At 47.3% G+C, this 18,120-nt stretch overlaps 1 protein-coding gene across 6 annotated transcripts in view; it reads right to left on the bottom strand.

Moving 5' to 3' along the window:
• The window catches only part of syne2b (spectrin repeat containing, nuclear envelope 2b), an 84,048-nt gene that overhangs the window by 30,349 nt on the left and 35,579 nt on the right, over window positions 1-18,120 (bottom strand). For 4 of the 6 annotated variants that reach the window (XM_058091314.1, XM_058091318.1, XM_058091316.1 and 1 more), the window contains 22 exons: window positions 13,750-18,045; window positions 13,464-13,619; window positions 13,153-13,394; window positions 10,901-12,959; window positions 10,402-10,736; window positions 8,444-8,588; window positions 8,159-8,359; window positions 7,826-8,085; window positions 7,592-7,751; window positions 7,380-7,526; window positions 7,084-7,224; window positions 6,676-6,852; window positions 6,144-6,281; window positions 5,877-6,062; window positions 5,699-5,812; window positions 5,469-5,621; window positions 5,295-5,390; window positions 5,079-5,213; window positions 4,454-4,597; window positions 3,205-3,273; window positions 2,565-2,660; window positions 269-439 (listed from right to left, as the gene is read on the bottom strand). In XM_058091314.1, coding sequence (XP_057947297.1) covers window positions 269-439; window positions 2,565-2,660; window positions 3,205-3,273; window positions 4,454-4,597; window positions 5,079-5,213; window positions 5,295-5,390; window positions 5,469-5,621; window positions 5,699-5,812; window positions 5,877-6,062; window positions 6,144-6,281; window positions 6,676-6,852; window positions 7,084-7,224; window positions 7,380-7,526; window positions 7,592-7,751; window positions 7,826-8,085; window positions 8,159-8,359; window positions 8,444-8,588; window positions 10,402-10,736; window positions 10,901-12,959; window positions 13,153-13,394; window positions 13,464-13,619; window positions 13,750-18,045 — 9,621 coding nt within the window. The remainder of the gene's footprint in view (window positions 1-268; window positions 440-2,564; window positions 2,661-3,204; window positions 3,274-4,453; window positions 4,598-5,078; window positions 5,214-5,294; window positions 5,391-5,468; window positions 5,622-5,698; window positions 5,813-5,876; window positions 6,063-6,143; window positions 6,282-6,675; window positions 6,853-7,083; window positions 7,225-7,379; window positions 7,527-7,591; window positions 7,752-7,825; window positions 8,086-8,158; window positions 8,360-8,443; window positions 8,589-10,401; window positions 10,737-10,900; window positions 12,960-13,152; window positions 13,395-13,463; window positions 13,620-13,749; window positions 18,046-18,120) is intronic. The other 2 variants (XM_058091319.1, XM_058091320.1) reach the window with 2 other exon arrangements.

Here is an 18,120-nt window from a genome sequence, read left to right as displayed (position 1 = left end):
AAACTTTCATGGAGGCTCAGGTTGCACTCGGAGTTCCGTGACTAACAAGATCCCGGATCAGCGGAACCCCGCTGGACCCCATGAGAACCAAAAGGCCAAAATTGGAACGATCAAGAATGAAAAATGCTAACTCAACTGTTGACTGAATGATCATGAATTAAAATAATTAGTTTTTAATCCTAATTAATTGGATTAATTGAGACTCCTGTTTCAATATCTCCGGTTTCAATAAGTCCAGTCCGGCCGGCCGCCAGTGGGTGGGGCGTACCTGGCAGGTGAGGAGTTGTCGCTCCACGCCGTCCTGCATGTCGCGTCTCCCGCCGGCCTCCAGACGTGCGTGGGCCGTGAGCAGCCACAGCTCCAGCTGACCAACACGCTCCAGGCCCGCGTGGAGGGCTCCTTCCGAGGGGCAGAGCCAGGGGGGGGCAGGCCCCCCGCCCTGCAAACAAACACAGGCTTTTACCTGCCGCAGGTCAAAAGACGCGAGCCGGGCGGTCATGAGACGTAAAGGCGACGCCAAAACACACAGACTGGTTGGCCCCGCCCACTCGTGACAGGACCTACTTCCTGGTTCTCCAGGAGGCAGGCCTCGTGCTGTGTGGGCGGAGCCGATAGAGGGCAGGGTGGACGTTGTGATTAGGTCAACGCTTTCCTGCTCATCGGCTGTCAATCACGCACGTCACGTTGTCTAAAGTCCAAAATGTCAGCACGCAAACAGGAAGTTACATTAATCATTCGTCTTCACGCAATCTACTTTTTATATCTCACAGCACAAAACATCGTGTCACTTGACTCGGTACATCATCAACGAAATTCAGTGTCAAATATTGTCAAAAATGCTCATTTTCACACATAAAATGATGGATCAGTCCACGGTTCAACTGGTGAACATATTAGTGACTATAAAAGTGAACCGGACCAATCCAAACTTTTCTATATAAGTTGTATCGTGTCATGTGGCGTCTGTCGCTCTCTAGTGGACATATGAGGGATTACCATATGCCTCCTATAGTTTATTACGTCCATCGGGGAGTGAATGTCTTTATTTTTATGTACACATAATTGCTTGAAGTTAATAGGATTTAAAAAACTGATCAATTTGAGCGTTTCAGTGGATCAAAGAGCACACCGGGTTATGTTGGGACATTATCATCACACTCCGTGTTGAAAGTGAGTCAAAAGTGCCAAACAAACATGGCAGTGAGTGAGTTATTTGGCCCTAACCCCCCCTAACAACCCCCCTAACACCCCCCCCCCCCCCCCATCATTGTGAGCCAGTGACACAAACACTCAGAGAGACAGAGAAGTCAATCACGCCTGTTGGTTTATTTGTGTTTCTGCTTGCTTGGAAAGTGGACAGAATATAGAAGGAGGAGAAAAGGACATGCTCATGGAGGAAGACTCTTCATGCTGCCAGGTCTCACACACACACACACACACACACACACACACACACACACACACACAATATTTCACATGGATTGACATGTGTCTCTCCGCTCCCATCACCCAAACACATTTAACATGTTAAATGTTTCAATCTGTCAGGGAATCCATCACCATGTAATTCATTCATTCTGTGATTAATCACAATATCAACCTTCTCCTGCCGGCAGCAGTGAGTAGAAGAAGTAAACACATTTTGTGCATTTTCATGGCAAAAGGTCTTTTAAAAAAAAGATTTTTATTCAGCGTCAATAACAAGATTATATTTAAATATTTAAACACAAATAGCCCGCTAGCTAACAAACAAATCTTTATTTGCTGACACTCATAGAAAAAAGAATGGAACAAGTTCACCCCCCCCCCCGTTCACTCCCCCCATGCTTAAATGACAAGAAAACAACATGGCTGTCATCAGCGTTCATAAAAATGTCATGCGGGTGCAAACTATGACTTGAAGACACAAACAATATCATTCATGTGCTGCCATGACCCCCCCCCCCCTCTTCATGTAAACATACAGCTCGCTGATGCTAATGCTAGTCATGTTGCCATGGAAATGCACTGCAGGTGAACACGCGGTGATCGGTTTTCAACGTAACACAACACTTAAGCAGACCGGCTTCTAGAAGAGGAACCTTTAGACAGTTTCCTCCTAGCGCAGTTCTAGGAAGACTCGATGCTACTTCCTGTGCTACTCTTTCAATCCGGTGGAGGGTAACACATGCTAAGCTATCTGGCTGCTAATATAGCTCATTCATATTTATTAAGATTTATTTTTTCAGGGCCAATAGAAAAACAAGCTGCAGGCTGAAAGTGTGGACCCCCTGTGTTCCAGTACCAGGTTTGTCCACTGCATGCTCAATAATGTATAAGAATAAGGACTTTGGTCTACGGGAAGTTCTCCAACAGGTTCTCGGCTCTTCTGAAGCCTCTTTGTGGGGGGATTAGATGTTGGAATAACTAGAAGATGCTGGTAGTCTAGGTTCGGATCTAGCTTGTGTTCATGGCTCAGATTAAGTTGTTTTCTACTTGCACGTGTAGATCTAGGAGAGCACACATCTCTGATTCGGATTCTGCTGAGCTTTGGAGACGTTTACGGTGGAGGAGGACGTGTTTACCATGCTCTCACGGGGGTCCTGGCTTCTGGCATCTGCGTCTCGCGGCTCCGATAGATCCTCCGAAGAACTCTGGTCTGTGGCACCATCACACACATCCTTTGGAACATGAGCAGGGTTAAAGGTCAGTCTGTCATGGGCGTCCGGCGAGGGCCGCATTTATTTTAACAATATGCCGAAGGTATAACATAAGCTAGTGAGCTAGTTAACTAGCCTCCAGTTGTAAACTTAAGAGAGGGTTTTGAATGGAGTGGACAGAGGACAAAGTAAGAAGCCAAAAACCTACCACTTCCACACGGAAGAGGAGGATAACTTTTTTTCCACTGTATTATGTCAGACATGCCATTGCTGACTCCATGCAGTAATATCATCTAACATAATCTAACATAATCTGCAACAGGGTGAGTAGAGTGAGCCATGTTGGAACGGTGATGTTGCAAGGATGACCACTTCTACTAGCATGCATGCAATAACAACCTGATGATGCTAATGAAGCCTTCTAATACTCCTAACAGTCAGACTGCACTAATAAAAACATATCAAGCTATGACTTCAGCTTCGTGCGGAACATTGAGCCAAGCAAAAAAGCCAATAATTAATTTGCATTTGGGGAACCAAAGTGTGAAAATGAGAGTGAAGCTACCTGTGTGTCATGTAGCGACTCTCTCTCAGCGCTTTCTTCCCTGGAAGCTTGGCTCTTTTCAGGGGCTTCCTGATGCCAACAATGAAAAACACAACACGAACTAAATATAAATAAATAAACTAAACTTAATTACAGAGATCATGAGTATAAAATAACCTAAAATCTGACAAATTTAAGGGAAAGCTGACTCGTAAATATGCGGAGATCAGCTGAAGGTCAGAGTATTCTAGAAGGAAAATCTTTTGGAATGATGATAACTTTCGACACCTCGTTACTGCAAGTTACTGAAGCCGCCTAAAAATATATCACCGACTTCATAACTAATATCCAGCCCAGTTGCAGTGCTGCAGAGTGACAAGGGAGGGGGGACATAACCACATAAGCAATGAGGATTGGCTCAGCTTTTAGTTAAATTGCGTCTTCAGCCAATCAGAGAACTTGGGCGGGCGGGTCTTTAGAGCACATAAGCAATGAGGACTGGCTAAGGTTTAGTAAGATTGCGTTTTCAGCCAATCAGAGAAGTTGAGTGGGCGGGTGTTTAGATCACATAAGCAATCAGGATTGGCTAAGGTTTAGTAAGATTGCGTTTTCAGCCAATCAGAGAAGTTGAGTGGGCGGGTGTTTAGATCACATAAGCAATCAGGATTGGCTAAGGTTTAGTAAGATTGCGTCTTCAGCCAAGCAGACAACTTGGGTGGGCGGGTGTTTAGAGCACATAAGCAATGATGATTGGCTAAGGTTTAGTAAGATTGCGTTTTCAGCCAATCAGAAAACTTGTGTGGGCGGGTGTTTTGAACACGTCCAAACAGCGTTTGCCAAATGGAAGTACAGACACTACTTTAACCTCGTTGATGTCAAAGGTAAAATGGACATTATGTCCCCGAAAAAAAACTTTGTCCACGTCTTGTGTGAGCAACTGAAACCCACAGAAACACCTGTCGACTGCAATAAAAACAAACCTCTGTAATGGTACCCGTCTTTGCTGTGTGTTTGTGTGTATGTGTAGTGGGGAGGGGCAATAGTTACTTTTACTGGTACCTAGTAGTTTTGTAGTAGAGTACTTCAGTTACTTTTTTTGAGAAGTAACTAGTAACTATAATGACTTTTTTAAAGTAACACGCCCAACACTGCTTATAGAAGACAAAGTTAATGGAAATGAAATGAAAGGTTATCAGGAATATGAAAACATGGAGCCAAAGAAAACAGATAGAGAAGTCGAGGTCACCTTCTATGTCACTTTTTTTGTTACCTCAGAAGAACCACCCAGGAAAGCATCCCAGAGCCACCACAAAGCACCTCCTCCACCTCCCTTCACTCTCTGCTCCTGCCCTCCCACTTCCTGCCAGGCCTCCTCAGCAGGGAGCGCCTCGCCGCCACCGCCGTGCCCTTGTCGCTGAAACAAGACGAATGTGCTCTGAAGGCTACCACCACGACCATCTACCAGCTGGTTGCTGCACATTCCATTCATGTGTCAACGCTTTGCTTTTTTACTTCATGGAATTCCCAAGAAGACCACACTAGTAGTAGTTGGCATGCAGACGTGATGTTCAATACAGTCGAGTCAAACATCGCCCGCTGGTGACACACTTCCCATAGGCTCATGTGAGATCTACTTCATGTACGTCTACAGTAGATCCCCAACGAAAGACCAACGAAAGGTGAACAACCATCATTCTCAAGTATTTTGAAAGCTCGCCAAGGTGACCATTGACGTGTCTTTGACGATTTCAGATCACCATTTGCAATAAAAGTGACTGTAATAATTCGGTTCAGCTCCAGAAGTTTTAGTGGGCCATGAATGCTGAATGGTGAATATGCGAGGATCCACTGTATTCCATATGGAATCCTGCACTGTACATTCCGCTGGTCCCTACCGTCGGACTGTCGGTTGGCCCTGACCGTCTCTGCTCGGGCGTCGCTCTTTCCACCCTCATCAACGCAGCTCCGGAACGTCGCAGCACGTCATCCTCAACGTGAGCGATCGTGATCCGGCCGTGTCCGGCTTCCTCCTGCCGATAGGCCACACAAGCAAAACATCATCAGTTGGAGGTGAGAGAACTAGGACGAGGACGCTTGTCCTGCCAGCTGACCTCAGCTTCCTCGGAGCTGGACTTGAGCGGTCCTGCTTGGGATGTGCTCTGAGGGACTTGTGCGGGAAGCTGCTGGATGAAGAGAGCCGGGACTTTCTGTGACGAGCGTAGAAGTGAAGTTTGATGCGGGCCGCTGATCGGTTGATCCGCCAATTGAGCGACTGAGCGACTGACCTTCTCCAGCTCCAGCAGCAACATTTGCAGCTGATCAATGACGACGAAGACACCCAGTGTCTCCTCTGCCTTCTCCGGAAGATGGAGTTCCAGTTTGGATTTCTGAATGTCGGCGATGCTGCTCCTCATGGTCTGGATCCTCTGCTCCACCATCTGCATATGAGAGAGAAGAGCCATATCTTCTCTAAGAGGCCGTTTGTGTTTGATGAAGAAGACCAGCAGCACATCACCTTCAAACGTTTCTCTTTGGGGCTGGGCAGCGTCTCTGGAGAAGATAAAATAGTCTTGATCTCTGCAACGTTACTCTCCATCTTCCTGACCTCGCTCTCGATCACGTCCACCTCCTTGGAAGCCAGAAGATGTCAGCAACATCGACAGGACATCGAGACCCATAACTCCAAGACTCACGGCAGCGGCACGCTCGAGTCGAGACAAAGGAGCGGCAAAGCTATCTTCAACGGCGGCTACTTGGCAGTCGGCTTGGATGAGTTCTTCCCGGAGCGCCGAGACATCCACCACCTGAGACATGTCCTCCAGGACTGAACTGAAACCCTGCAAGGTGGTTCGGATCTGTGCTGAGTCCTTCAAGACCGTCTGTGAAAGAAAACCAGACCACATGATGATTACCATAACATTAAAAACATGATGTGCTGTTTGAGTTGAGGTTCTGCTGACCTGCAGATCTTGGACGTGATCGCTCAGACACTTGGCCGTGGTGTACGTGCGGGGAGCGGCGAGCCACGACTTAGCCTCCGCCATCCAACTCTTGGAGCTGTCAATCATTTCCTGATGCTCCTGAAGGCGCGTTTGCATCTGATGGCACATTTAGCATTCAGCAAGTTCATTCATTCTACCGCTTACTGTTACTGCTCTACTGCTGGAGCCTATCCCAGCTGTCTTCAGGCAAGAACTGGTGGCCAGCCAATCCCAGGGCACATATAGACAAACAACCATTCACACTCACATTCATACCTATGGACAATTTGGAGTGGCTAATTAACCTAGCATGTTTTTGGAATGTGGGAGGAAACCGGAGTACCCGGAGAAAAGCCACGCATGCACGGGGAGAACATGCAAACTCCACACAGAGATGGCTGGGATTGAACTCGAGTCTCCTAGCTGCGAGGCCTGCACGCTAACCACTGGTCCGCCGCGCAATCATGCAGTAACATAAACAGCTATACCACATGAATGAACACTTAGCCACCTTGCTGAGGAGGGTTGTCCTTTGCTCCGCCCGTTTGGCCAGCTGAGCGTGGAGCTCCTGCACCTCCATCAGCCTCTCTGTGAGGGACAGCGCCTCCTGTGGATGCTCCAGGTCTCGCATGTCGGCTTCCAGTGCTGCCACACACTTGTGCCATCTGTCCAACTCGTCCCACAGCAGCTGCAGGAACATATCGGGTTAAAACTGGCTTCCAACGTTCAGATGTTCCAAGTGTTTTGTTTGCGTCGTCACCTAGCGTCTGCTAACTACGTCCTAACATCTGGCCATCAAAGACTCTCATTCAATGGGAAATGTGGCCACGGAGAAGTTGATTCAATAGTGAAACATCTTCATCAAAAAAAGAAGAGTCCAGCTTTTCCCCAAGGACGCTGGATCCTGGTCAGTACCCACCTTCTGAGAAAGCTTTGCATCCTTCACAGTGGAACTTCTCACTTCCAGCGTCTCCTGCACTGACGTCAGGGCAGCATGAGTCTCCAGCAACTTTGCACCAATTGTGTTCACAAGGCCGCTTTGTTCTATAGCTTCTTCTACCTGGATGGCCCAATGAGACACAAAGACCTCAGCAGGTACGGTACATGAATGCACCATATGGGCTTCATGTACCTCCTTGTCATTCTGAATGACTACGGGACCTTCTCAGACATTTGGTATCAACCATCCCATCACCATCCCAGTCCTGAGTTTACCTTAACTTCGACCTGTTGCAGAGTTTTTTGGATCTCCTGCAGTTGGCCATCGATCTCCACGGGGACCACCTGGAAGTACTTTGTCTTGAGGCCTTCCGTGATACGATGGACCATAGCCTTCTGGATGCACAGCTGGCTGTGAATCTCCTGGAACCCCAGAGGAGAAGTTGTGATTTCATTCCCAAATGGAATCTCCAAGAGCGTCGGCACACCTTCAGCTGTGCTTTGTTGCTGCTTGGATCCATCTCCAACAGAAGACTGTCAGCGGCTGTCAACCAGACCCAGACGACCCGCAGCTCCTCCTGCACTCTTTCTTTCTCTTCCAGCTCCAGCGTGATGGACTCCAAACCCTTGAGGCTCCTCTGCTTCACGCTGAGGAAACACAGCCAGGGATTTGACAAGCGGAATCAAAAACGTCCTCCTGTTTAAAGACCTTAGCACCTCACCTGTTGTACCTGGCCTGCATGGCTTGCAGCTGCTGGCAGAGTGGAGTGGGTGGAGCCTGTTCCACGTGGGCGGGGACAGCCAGCAGCCTGGCAATGCGTAGTTCAAGGGCAGAGAGGGCGCGGTGCTCACAGTCCAGCCTGTCCTGGTATTGGTCCCAGGACTGCTGCAGATCACGAAGCTCATCGGTAGATGCAGTCAACGGGGCGGGCTCCGGGAGCTCCACCTCCACTTGCTGCAGTAGATCAGATGCCTTCTCCACCTGAGAAAGCAAAGCAGGCGTGGGTAAGCAGGTGTGGTTCCCTCCATCAGCGTGGTTTCCTGCTCAGGCTTACCCTGCGGGTGATGTCACGCCATTCTGCAATCTGTTGGTTGAGTCTTGAAGTCAGCTGCTGACAGCCGTGCCTCAGTCTCGCAATGCATCTCCATGCGGCCGCCGTTGAGGTTTCCCGGTGTCCGCGGCAACTCTGCTCCGGACACCACTCCACCACCTCCTCCAGATGCTTCTGCAGACAATCCAGCTCCTCCTGCAGAGCCTACACCAGAGAGCCGAGACGCCATCGTTTGTAGTCTGCTGCATTGTTAGAACGTCAACCGCTAGCCTGGCGTCTGATACATACCGCAACCTTTGCTAGCTGCTCACTGCACTCAGCCGGGGACGTGACCTTATGGGAGACCACCTCAGCAAGGCCCCCCTCCGCCTTCCTCAAACGCAGGCTGATGTGGTCACTCCATTTGCCGTCATTTCTGTACGTTTCCGCACAGCTGAGGCACAAATGGCAACCGTGAGAACAAAGACCACATCCTCCGTGTGCTCATGGGAATAAATCATGGGAATAAATCATGGGAATAAATCATGGGAATAAATCATGGGAACAAATCATGGGAACAAATCATGGGAACAAATCATGGGAATAAATCATGGGAATAAATCATGGGAATAAACCATGGGAATAAATCATGGGAACAAATCATGGGAATAAATCATGGGAATAAATCATGGGAATAAATCATGGGAATAAATCATGGGAACAAATCATGGGAACAAATCATGGGAATAAATCATGGGAATAAACCATGGGAATAAATCATGGGAATAAATCATGGGAATAAATCATGGGAATAAAACATGGGAACAAATCATGGGAACAAATCATGGGAATAAATCATGGGAACAAATCATGGGAACAAATCATGGGAATAAATCATGGGAATAAATCATGGGAACAAATCATGGGAACAAATCATGGGAATAAATCATGGGAATAAATCATGGGAATAAATCATGGGAACAAATCATGGGAATAAATCATGGGAATAAATCATGGGAATAAATCATGGGAATAAATCATGGGAATAAAACATGGGAATAAATCATGGGAATAAATCATGGGAACAAAACATGGGAACAAATCATGGGAATAAATGATGGGAATAAATGATGGGAACAAAACATGGGAACAAATCATGGGAACAAATCATGGGAATAAATCATGGGAATAAATCATGGGAATAAATTATGGGAATAAATCATGGGAATAACTCATGGGAATAAATCATGGGAATAAATCATGGGAACAAATCATGGGAATAAAACATGGGAATAAATCATGGGAATAAATCATGGGAATAAATCATGGGAACAAATCATGGGAATAAATCATGGGAATAAAACATGGGAACAAATCATGGGAATAAATCATGGGAATAAATCATGGGAATCAATCATGGGAATAAATCATGGGAACAAATCATGGGAATAAATCATGGGAATAAATTATGGGAATAAATCATGGGAATAAATCATGGGAATAAAACATGGGAACAAATCATGGGAATAAATCATGGGAATAAATCATGGGAATAAATCATGGGAATAAAACATGGGAATAAATCATGGGAATAAATCATGGGAATAAATCATGGGAACAAATCATGGGAATAAATCATGGGAATAAATCATGGGAACAAATCATGGGAATAAATCATGGGAATAAATCATGGGAATAAATCATGGGAACAAATCATGGGAATAAATCATGGGAACAAATCATGGGAATAAATCATGGGAACAAATCATGGGAATAAATCATGGGAATAAATCATGGGAATAAATCATGAGAATAAATCATGGGAATAAATCATGGGAATAAATCATGGGAATAAATCATGGGAATAAATCATGGGAACAAATCATGGGAACAAATCATGGGAATAAATCATGGGAACAAATCATGGGAACAAATCATGGGAACAAATCATGGGAATAAATCATGGGAACAAATCATGGGAACAAATCATGGGAATAAAACATGGGAATAAATCATGGGAATAAATCATGGGAACAAATCATGGGAACAAATCATGGGAATAAATGATGGGAATAAAACATGGGAACAAATCATGGGAATAAATCATGGGAACAAAACATGGGAACAAATCATGGGAATAAATCATGGGAATAAATCATGGGAATAAATCATGGGAATAAATCATGGGAATAAATCATGGGAATAAATGATGGGAATAAAACATGGGAACAAATCATGGGAATAAATCATGGGAATAAATCTCCTACCTGGTAAGATTCTCCAAATGTAGGTAGCCCCTGGCCTTCAGTGTGGACATCCGGACCAGGAACTGGCTCAGCACAGCCTCTTGGAGTTGCTCCACCTCCACAGGGGACAGGTAAGGATGCGGAGCAGGTTCATCCTTCAGCTGGTTCATGTAAGTCTGGGCGTGGTCTTCCAGGGAGGCCAAGATCTTCTGGGTCTCCTCCAGCTTTTCATGGCAGACTCCAGTTGAGCCGAGAATGGGTAGCAGAGAGGCTTCAGTGTTCCTCAGGAACTGAAGTGCTTGTTTTACGGTACGTGTGTACTTTCTCAGAGATATCATTGCATCGGAGATATGATCCTAAAATAGACAAAACAGCACAGGATGTTAAGGGTGATGGGACTCCAGAAGGCATGTTGCCACGGTAACCAACTACATGAACACGCCCTAGTCACACAGAACCCAAGAGCGTCCTGAAGAAGCTACAAAAGGTTCTCGATTGCGTAGAAAACAAAAGCACTTGCCATTTGTGAGTCACATTCACGTAGAACTTCATTCTTCAAGTCTTCAAGATCTGAGGAGCTTGGTCCTTCTTTGTTTTCTTTGTTCTGCTCTAGAAGATCCAAGGCTCTTATTCTCGACTCAACAGTCGTTTTCAAAGACATTATCTTCTGGTATTCCTCATTCATGGATCTCTGGTGCAGCTCCATCTGTGGGGGGGTTTGGAGTTCTTGATGGGCATCCCACAGGAAGGCCTGAGTGGCTTTCCTCTCTGAGTCCAGATCCACTTCCTTCAGCAGACACCACTCAATGAGGCTGAGGTTGTTCAGGGTTTTCATCTCCAGGTCTTTGAAGCTCTGCTCATTTTCTTGAAGTCTCTGCTGCTCTGAGCTCAGCTGTGAAGGGTGAAGGTCAGCCAAGATCATCTGGAGGTTAGATCCAACATCGTCACATAGCTTTCTTATCAGAGGGAACTGGAAAAGGAGCTTCTGACAGATCTTGTACTTCTCCACCACCTCTATGCCATCTTCTCTGGTTTGGTTGACCTGTTCCTCAACCGCTTCTTTAAGGTCTTCCAGACATTGCCTCATGTTGAGGTACCTCTCATGATCGCTGGCCTTCGTTTGCAGACGGGTCATTTTGTTGTGGATTTCAGCCGTGACTGCGTGGAGTTCCATGCTCTTTTCTTCTGGAATCCAGGAGTAGATGGTGTCAATCTGTGACTTGTGCTCCAAAAGCCTTTGCTTGTACGGTTCCAAAACTAGGAGGGATTCTTCTGTGACAGGGAACCTTAGACTTCCCAGGTCTACTCGCATCTGCCTGAGGCTTTCTTCAATTGTGGCGAGCTGTTGCTTGCTTGATTCTAAAGATCTCACATGTTCATCCAGCTCATTTTTGTTGAAGGTGTGGTATCTGCTAATCGTGTAGATGTCTTCCTGGAGGTCCATGAGCTTGTCAAAAAGCTGGCAATCCTCTTTGATGCTTAGCTCAGCGGCCATGTCGCTACTCTTTATCAAAAGAACCTTGCAGGCAGCAGACTGCTTCTCAGCCTCAGTCAGCGTCTCTTGGATCTCACGGTGGTCACTTTCAGCAGGACACGTCAAGTTCCCCCCTACGTTCTTCACTGTCTCTTTCTGCAGATGTGTCCCAACCCAGGTGTCCAGATCTGCAATCTGTTCCCACAACTTTTCCCTGACCTGCAGACCGGATTCTGTGTCCTTCATGGCCTGGACTATCTTCTCAGTGATTGACGTTGAAAGTTCTTCCAGAGATTCCAGCAACGAATGCACCACAGGGATCTCCTCCGCCGGGTCCAGCTGTGGCAGATACCCTCTTATCTCCTTGGCCTGTGACTTTAGTTGGCTCTGCTTGACTGCCACCTCAGACTGCAGCTTTTTCAGATCCCTGAGCTGCTGGTGGACCACCTCGGGTTGCAGAGACAACCTCCTTCGTCTGCCTTCAAGATCACTCAAGATCTGCTTAGCCCAGGAGAAGCCGCCGCTCGCCACCGCCATGACCTTCTCCATGATGGGATTACTGCACTTGTGAATTTGAGAAGATAGCCATTCTTCTGTGAGACAAAGTTGGTCTTTGACGTTCAGCAGACCTTTCTTTATCTCTGCTGTTTCTTCTGGCCATAAGCTGGGGAGTAGAGCCTGCAACCTCTCTCCCAAGTCCTCATATTTCACCTGAGCAGCTTCAACCTCGGCTTGTGCCATCATCAACCTCTGGGCCTTCTTGTAATCCCACTGGCACACTTGCGGATGTTTGGCCTCCAGGTCTTCACTGATGGACTCGAGGTGTCCCCGCAGGTACGACAGCTCCAGCAGAAGGCTGCTGGCGTTCTGGTAGCGGACGTCCGTGTGATGCAAGGCCTTCTCCACAAGTCTCTCCAGGTCTCTCCATTCCTGGTGGAGAGTCTGAAGCTGATCATTTGCACTTGCTTGATGGGAGCGGCTAAGAAGAGGATGGAGCTTGGTGTGGATCCCATCCAACTTCCCAAGGACGCTCCTGTTTTCCTCCATGTCCCTCTTTAAGGACTTCAGCCGATCTGCCTCCGTTTGGCTGCTCTCTGCCGGGGACCTGAAAGGACAACAGCAGGTGTAGAAGGCTTTTCAACGAGGGATGCGTACTGAAACTCCAAATTCCAAAAAGATCAGCATGGTTTTTGGGAAAAATACGGAAGTTTCAAATGTATCCAAGTGGAACGGGTATGAAATATGTAAACAATACTGCTCAACGCCAAGTGTGAGCAGGAAGTACTCCCTCAACTCACATTCCTACAGCATCCAGTTCAGTTGCCAGTCTTCCCAGTGTAGTCCTGGCTTCTTCAGTCTGATGACGGAAGCTCTGCACCAGTTCCAGATGGGCCACTTTGTTCTGGACCACGACGGCTGCATCCTGAGCAACGGCGCTCCACTGGTCCTCCATGAACTTCAAAGTATCTGAGTTCTCCTCATCTGCTTCTCTCCGCCGGCACAGACGTAACGTCTGGTCCTGGGCCATGTCCTGACATTCCTGTATTCCCAAAGCAGAGAGATGCTAAGCTCCGCCCATGATAACTAACGTAGCCTATCAGAGTCTTACCTGGGCCACATTCACCTGCTGCGTCATGGCTGTTGGCTGCAGCTCAGAAGGTTGGTTCTTACAGCTCAGAAGTTTTGACAATAGCCTGCAATGGTGATCGGCCAGGTCACCGCTGGAGGTCAGGAGATCTGCCACGGAATCTTCACATGCTCCAGCCTTAAAATAAGCAAAGAACAATTGGATTAGATCTGATGAGGTCATCAACCGTGTCCTAGTGAGGGAACGTCCATTTCCATCCGTTCATCTTACTATGGTTGAAGAACAAGAGTAGAAGCTTCACTTGTACCTCATTCAGAAGTCCTGTGTTGGTGGTCATCTTTATGGCTGAGAAGATGTCCGTCATCAGAGATGTTTCTGGTTCATTAGGATCGAATTTGACAACCTTCTGCTCAGAGGTGCTTGTTGTCGTGTCTACCTTCCCGTGTTCCTTTGGTCTTCTACGAGTGATCATATCATCAGCTTCTTCTGTTGTTGCACTGACCGCTTTTTCCGTGTCGGGATGAGGGTGGGAATGAGTGTCAGCTAACTCTGAAACTTCCGTTTCTGTCCTTTTAATTGCTGACCTCATAGGCTGAAGACCACCGGCAGCCTCTCCATGGTTTACTGTACCAGCCTGGACACCAGAGTCCTGCCCAGACTCCTTCTCTTGTCCAGGCTGAAGACCACCGGCAGCCTCATCATTGTTTACTGTACCAGCCTGGACACCAGAGTCCTGCCCAGACTGCTTCTCTTGTCCAGGCTGAAGACCACCGACAGCCTCTCCATGGTTTACTGTACCAGCCTGGACACCAGAGTCCTGCCTAGACTCCTTCTCTTGTCCAGGCTGAAGACCACCGGCAGCCTCATCATTGTTTACTGTACCAGCCTGGACACCTGAGTCCTGCCCAGACTCCTTCTCTTGTGGGACAGGTATTTGGGATTCAGCACCTAGTTGTGACTGATCTCCATTTTGAGTCCACTTGGTCTCTTCCTTCTCACCTCCACTTTCCAGTGGGTGAACTGGCTCAAAAGCAGCGGAACTCGGACTAGCTGCTTCACGTTGGGTCTCGACGTCATGCACCTCAGTGCTGGTTTCTTCTTCCTCTGGTGACGTTTCTCTTGGAGGTTTGTCTTTCTCCTGATCATCAGTCGTGTCCTTTGAAGCCTTCTCACCGTCACCACTTGAAGATCCTTCAGCCAAGACGTCTTTGGTGCCTCCTCCAGTGCTCGTCAATACTTCTTTCTCTGCTGACACGTCACTGAGGAGCTGAGCAGATGGCCATCCTGGTACCTCCTCAACCGCTGTGTTGTGTAGATCCTGGATGGAGGTGTCTTTGTCTTCTGGCAGCCTCTCACCCTGAATATGACTTTGGACTATTTCTGGTGTGGGTTCTGTTTCCAGCCTGTTGTCCCGTTCTTCTTGACACGTCGTTATATCCACGTGTAAAACATGCACTTTGGGTCCTATGTCAATCATCATGGCCGCATCTTGCATACAGTTTGGAGATATGGCAGATGTTTGCTCCACTGTCTCAGTATTTCCTTCCTGGCTGCTTTCCAGAGCTTCCACCTGACCGTCCATCTGGAGGTTCTTTTCCACGACCTCCTCACATAATATTATTTCTATCACTTCCGTTTCATTTGGCTCAAGTGTCGTCAAAATCACAGAGCTGGATCCACCGGGCTCACTTTGGAGCGTTTGGAGCGTTTGGAGCGTTTGGAGCGTTTGGAGCGTTTGCTGTTCATCTAGTTGTCCATCTTCTCCTTGAGCCTGGATATTTACTCTGAAGGTGTCTCCACCAGCCCTCGCTGGGATTCTTTCTAACAATACTGATGGTTTTTCCAAGCTCATGGTGGCATCAGTGTTGCAGACCCGTACCTGGACATGACCTTCCTTCACTTCTTCAGGTCTTTCCAACAGTTCCAGCTCAATGACAGTTTGCATCGGAGTCATGGTTTCTTCAGCTGAGGTCGTTTCTGGAGACGTTTCATCCGCATGTGGAAGAACAGGAAGTTTAGTGACATCACTGTCAGCTGTAGTTGCATGCATGGTAGGCGTGGTCTCATCCCGCTTGGTCTTCACTTGGACGTCAGGGGTAGCCTTATCTTCTGGCAGGCTCTTGATGGCATCATGCATGTCATGTGTTGCTACTTCTTCAGTATCTGGACGTTTGTCCTCTTCTTCAACATTTGGATCGTCCCCTTTCTCAGGTTCTGGACAAGTCTGCAAGCTCTTGGTCCTTCTTATGGGGGGCGAGGGCTTTCTGTCCTCCAAAACATCGGGTTTACGCTCTGGGTCACCTGGGCTTTGTCTTGAACCTTCAGTGTTGGGCTCCGTACCTTCACCGATAACAATAAGCGGCTCTATGGACACTGTGGGGACTTCATGATTTTTGGACTTTCTCCTGGTGGGAAGTTTAGGAGTTTCTGATGAAACCTTCCCACTCTTCGCTTTTCTTTTTGGTGGTGTGATCTTTTCCACTACGGCATCTTCAGATGTTCTTGCTGTTCCCACAGCATCTGCTTGTTGCTGACTCTCTTTCGGCTGCAAGTCACTTTCTTCATCCACACCTGAATCCGACTTTGTGGAAACATCTGGACCTTTTGCTTTTCTTTCAATGGGCAGGACAGGGATGAAGACCTCAGAGTCCTCAGCAGAATCAGAAGATTTCTCTTCAGTTTCTGCTTCTTCTTTCAGTTTACATTCTTCAGAAACTGCAATGGAACAAGGTCTCTGGCGTTCAGGTTCTTCTTCTGTGTTTTTAGTAAGTTCTGGAGAAGCTGTTGATGTCTGGGAAGTTCTTTTGGGTGGTGAGGTGATTCTTTCATCTACAGCAGCAGTCTCCATTGTTGTTGTGACTGCAGGTGCTTCTGGAGATGTTTCTTCACTGTCATAGTCGTGACTTTCATCTCTAGTGGACACCGTGACCTCTCCGGATGGAAGCTTGGGTGGAACTTTCATGTCCTTTGACTTTCTTGCAGGTGGAAGGAATTTCCCTTCCTCCGCAACAACTTCAGGGATTCCTGTGACATCTGGAACTGAGGAAGATTGTCTACTGTCCAGTATCATTGGTTGGTTCCATGAAGGTAAACCAACATCTTCCAGAGCAGCTTCAATGATTCCTGTGACGAGATGAGCAACTGCAGAAGCTTCTCCACTTTCACTTTCAGAGTCTTTTCTCTCTTTTGGGGGGTTTGAACCATCACCCGAATCATCACAGGCACTAAGTTCTTTGTCTTCTGGAAGTTGTTCCTCTTTGTGTTCCAGATGGAATTCTTCTTTTGTCAAAATTTGCTCCTCTCTTTTAGGAAGCTCTGGAGAAATCTTTGAACCCTTGGATTTTCGTTTGGGTGGAGTGATCCTTTCTTCTTCTGGAATAAGAACTTCAGGGACGCCTGTGACCGATTGTGACGTTCTTCTACTTTCCAGTTCCAGCTGATCGTTCTGTGAAGGGGAACCAACCTCTTTCATAGCAGCTTCAATGATTCCAGTGACCAGTCGAGCAACTACAGAAGATTCCCCACTTTCCCAATTGTCACAGGCACCAAGTTGTTCATCTTGGAGAAGCTCTTCCTCTTTGTGTTCCAGATGGAATTCTTCTTCTCTCAAAAATTGCTCCTCTCTTTTAGGAAGTTCTGGAGAAATCTTGGAACTCTTTGACTTTCTTTTGGGTGGGATGATCCTCGCTTCCTCCGAGATAACAACTTCGGGAATTCCTGTGACATCTTGGGAAGTTTTCCTAGTTTCCAGTTCTGGCTGATCTTTCTTCCAAGGCAAAGCCATGTCTTTCATTGCGGACTCAATGATTCCCGTCACCAGTTGCGTAACTAAAGACGCTTCCCCACTTTCCGAGTCCTTTCCTGCTTCTTGGAGGTTAGAATCATCACAGACTCCAAGTTCTTTGTTGTCCGTCAGCTTTTCCTCTTTGGGTTCCACATGGGACTCTTCTTCTGTCACAGTTGGCTCCTCCTTCAAAGGCGCTTGTGGTGAGATCTTGGACTTTCTTTTAGGTGGTGTAACCTTTGCTTCCACAACAGGTGCAGCAGATACTCCTGTGCATTCTTCAGGAGTTAAAGAAGGTTCCTGGCTGGCTTCTGCAGAACTGGCAGAGAACGGATCCACAGCGGTGGCACCGTGAAGCCCTTCGGTTCCATCTTTGTCCTGTGCTACCTCGTTGAGGTCAGGAGACTCTGCAGGCTTTGCCTTTCGTTTTGGTGCTAGAAGCTTACTCTGTTCCAAAACAGCTTCATCTTTCTCCTGGTCCAAGGTCCTTTTGGATTCGTGTTCGCTTTTTGGGGATGGAGGAGCCGGGGACACATCCTGGATCTTGGACTTCCTCTGTGCTGGAATATCTTTGCATTCTTCAGAAACAGTAGATTCCGTTTGCTCACTGGACCTGGATGACACGGACAAGTCATCCTGGTCCAGTGTTGGCGTGCTGGTTGAGGGAACGTTTTGGTGGAATTCAACTTTAGACTTTTTCTCCGTGGGCTGCTTGTTTCTCCGTGGTGGGGCCACCAAAGATGTCTGACTATCTTCAGATTGATTATGAACATCAGTGGACTGACCCTTGCTTGTTGGCTCACTTTTCTCCTTCAGATCCTGCAAGGAAAAACATTGATGATGGAGATAGGATGTACATTATCCAAGAAGTACCCTATTTTCTGGACTATAAGT

Source organism: Doryrhamphus excisus, chromosome 13 (assembly GCF_030265055.1).
Source record: "Doryrhamphus excisus isolate RoL2022-K1 chromosome 13, RoL_Dexc_1.0, whole genome shotgun sequence".
NCBI classification, from domain to species: domain Eukaryota; kingdom Metazoa; phylum Chordata; class Actinopteri; order Syngnathiformes; family Syngnathidae; genus Doryrhamphus; species Doryrhamphus excisus.
This window is presented reverse-complemented; position numbering and strand designations above follow the sequence as displayed.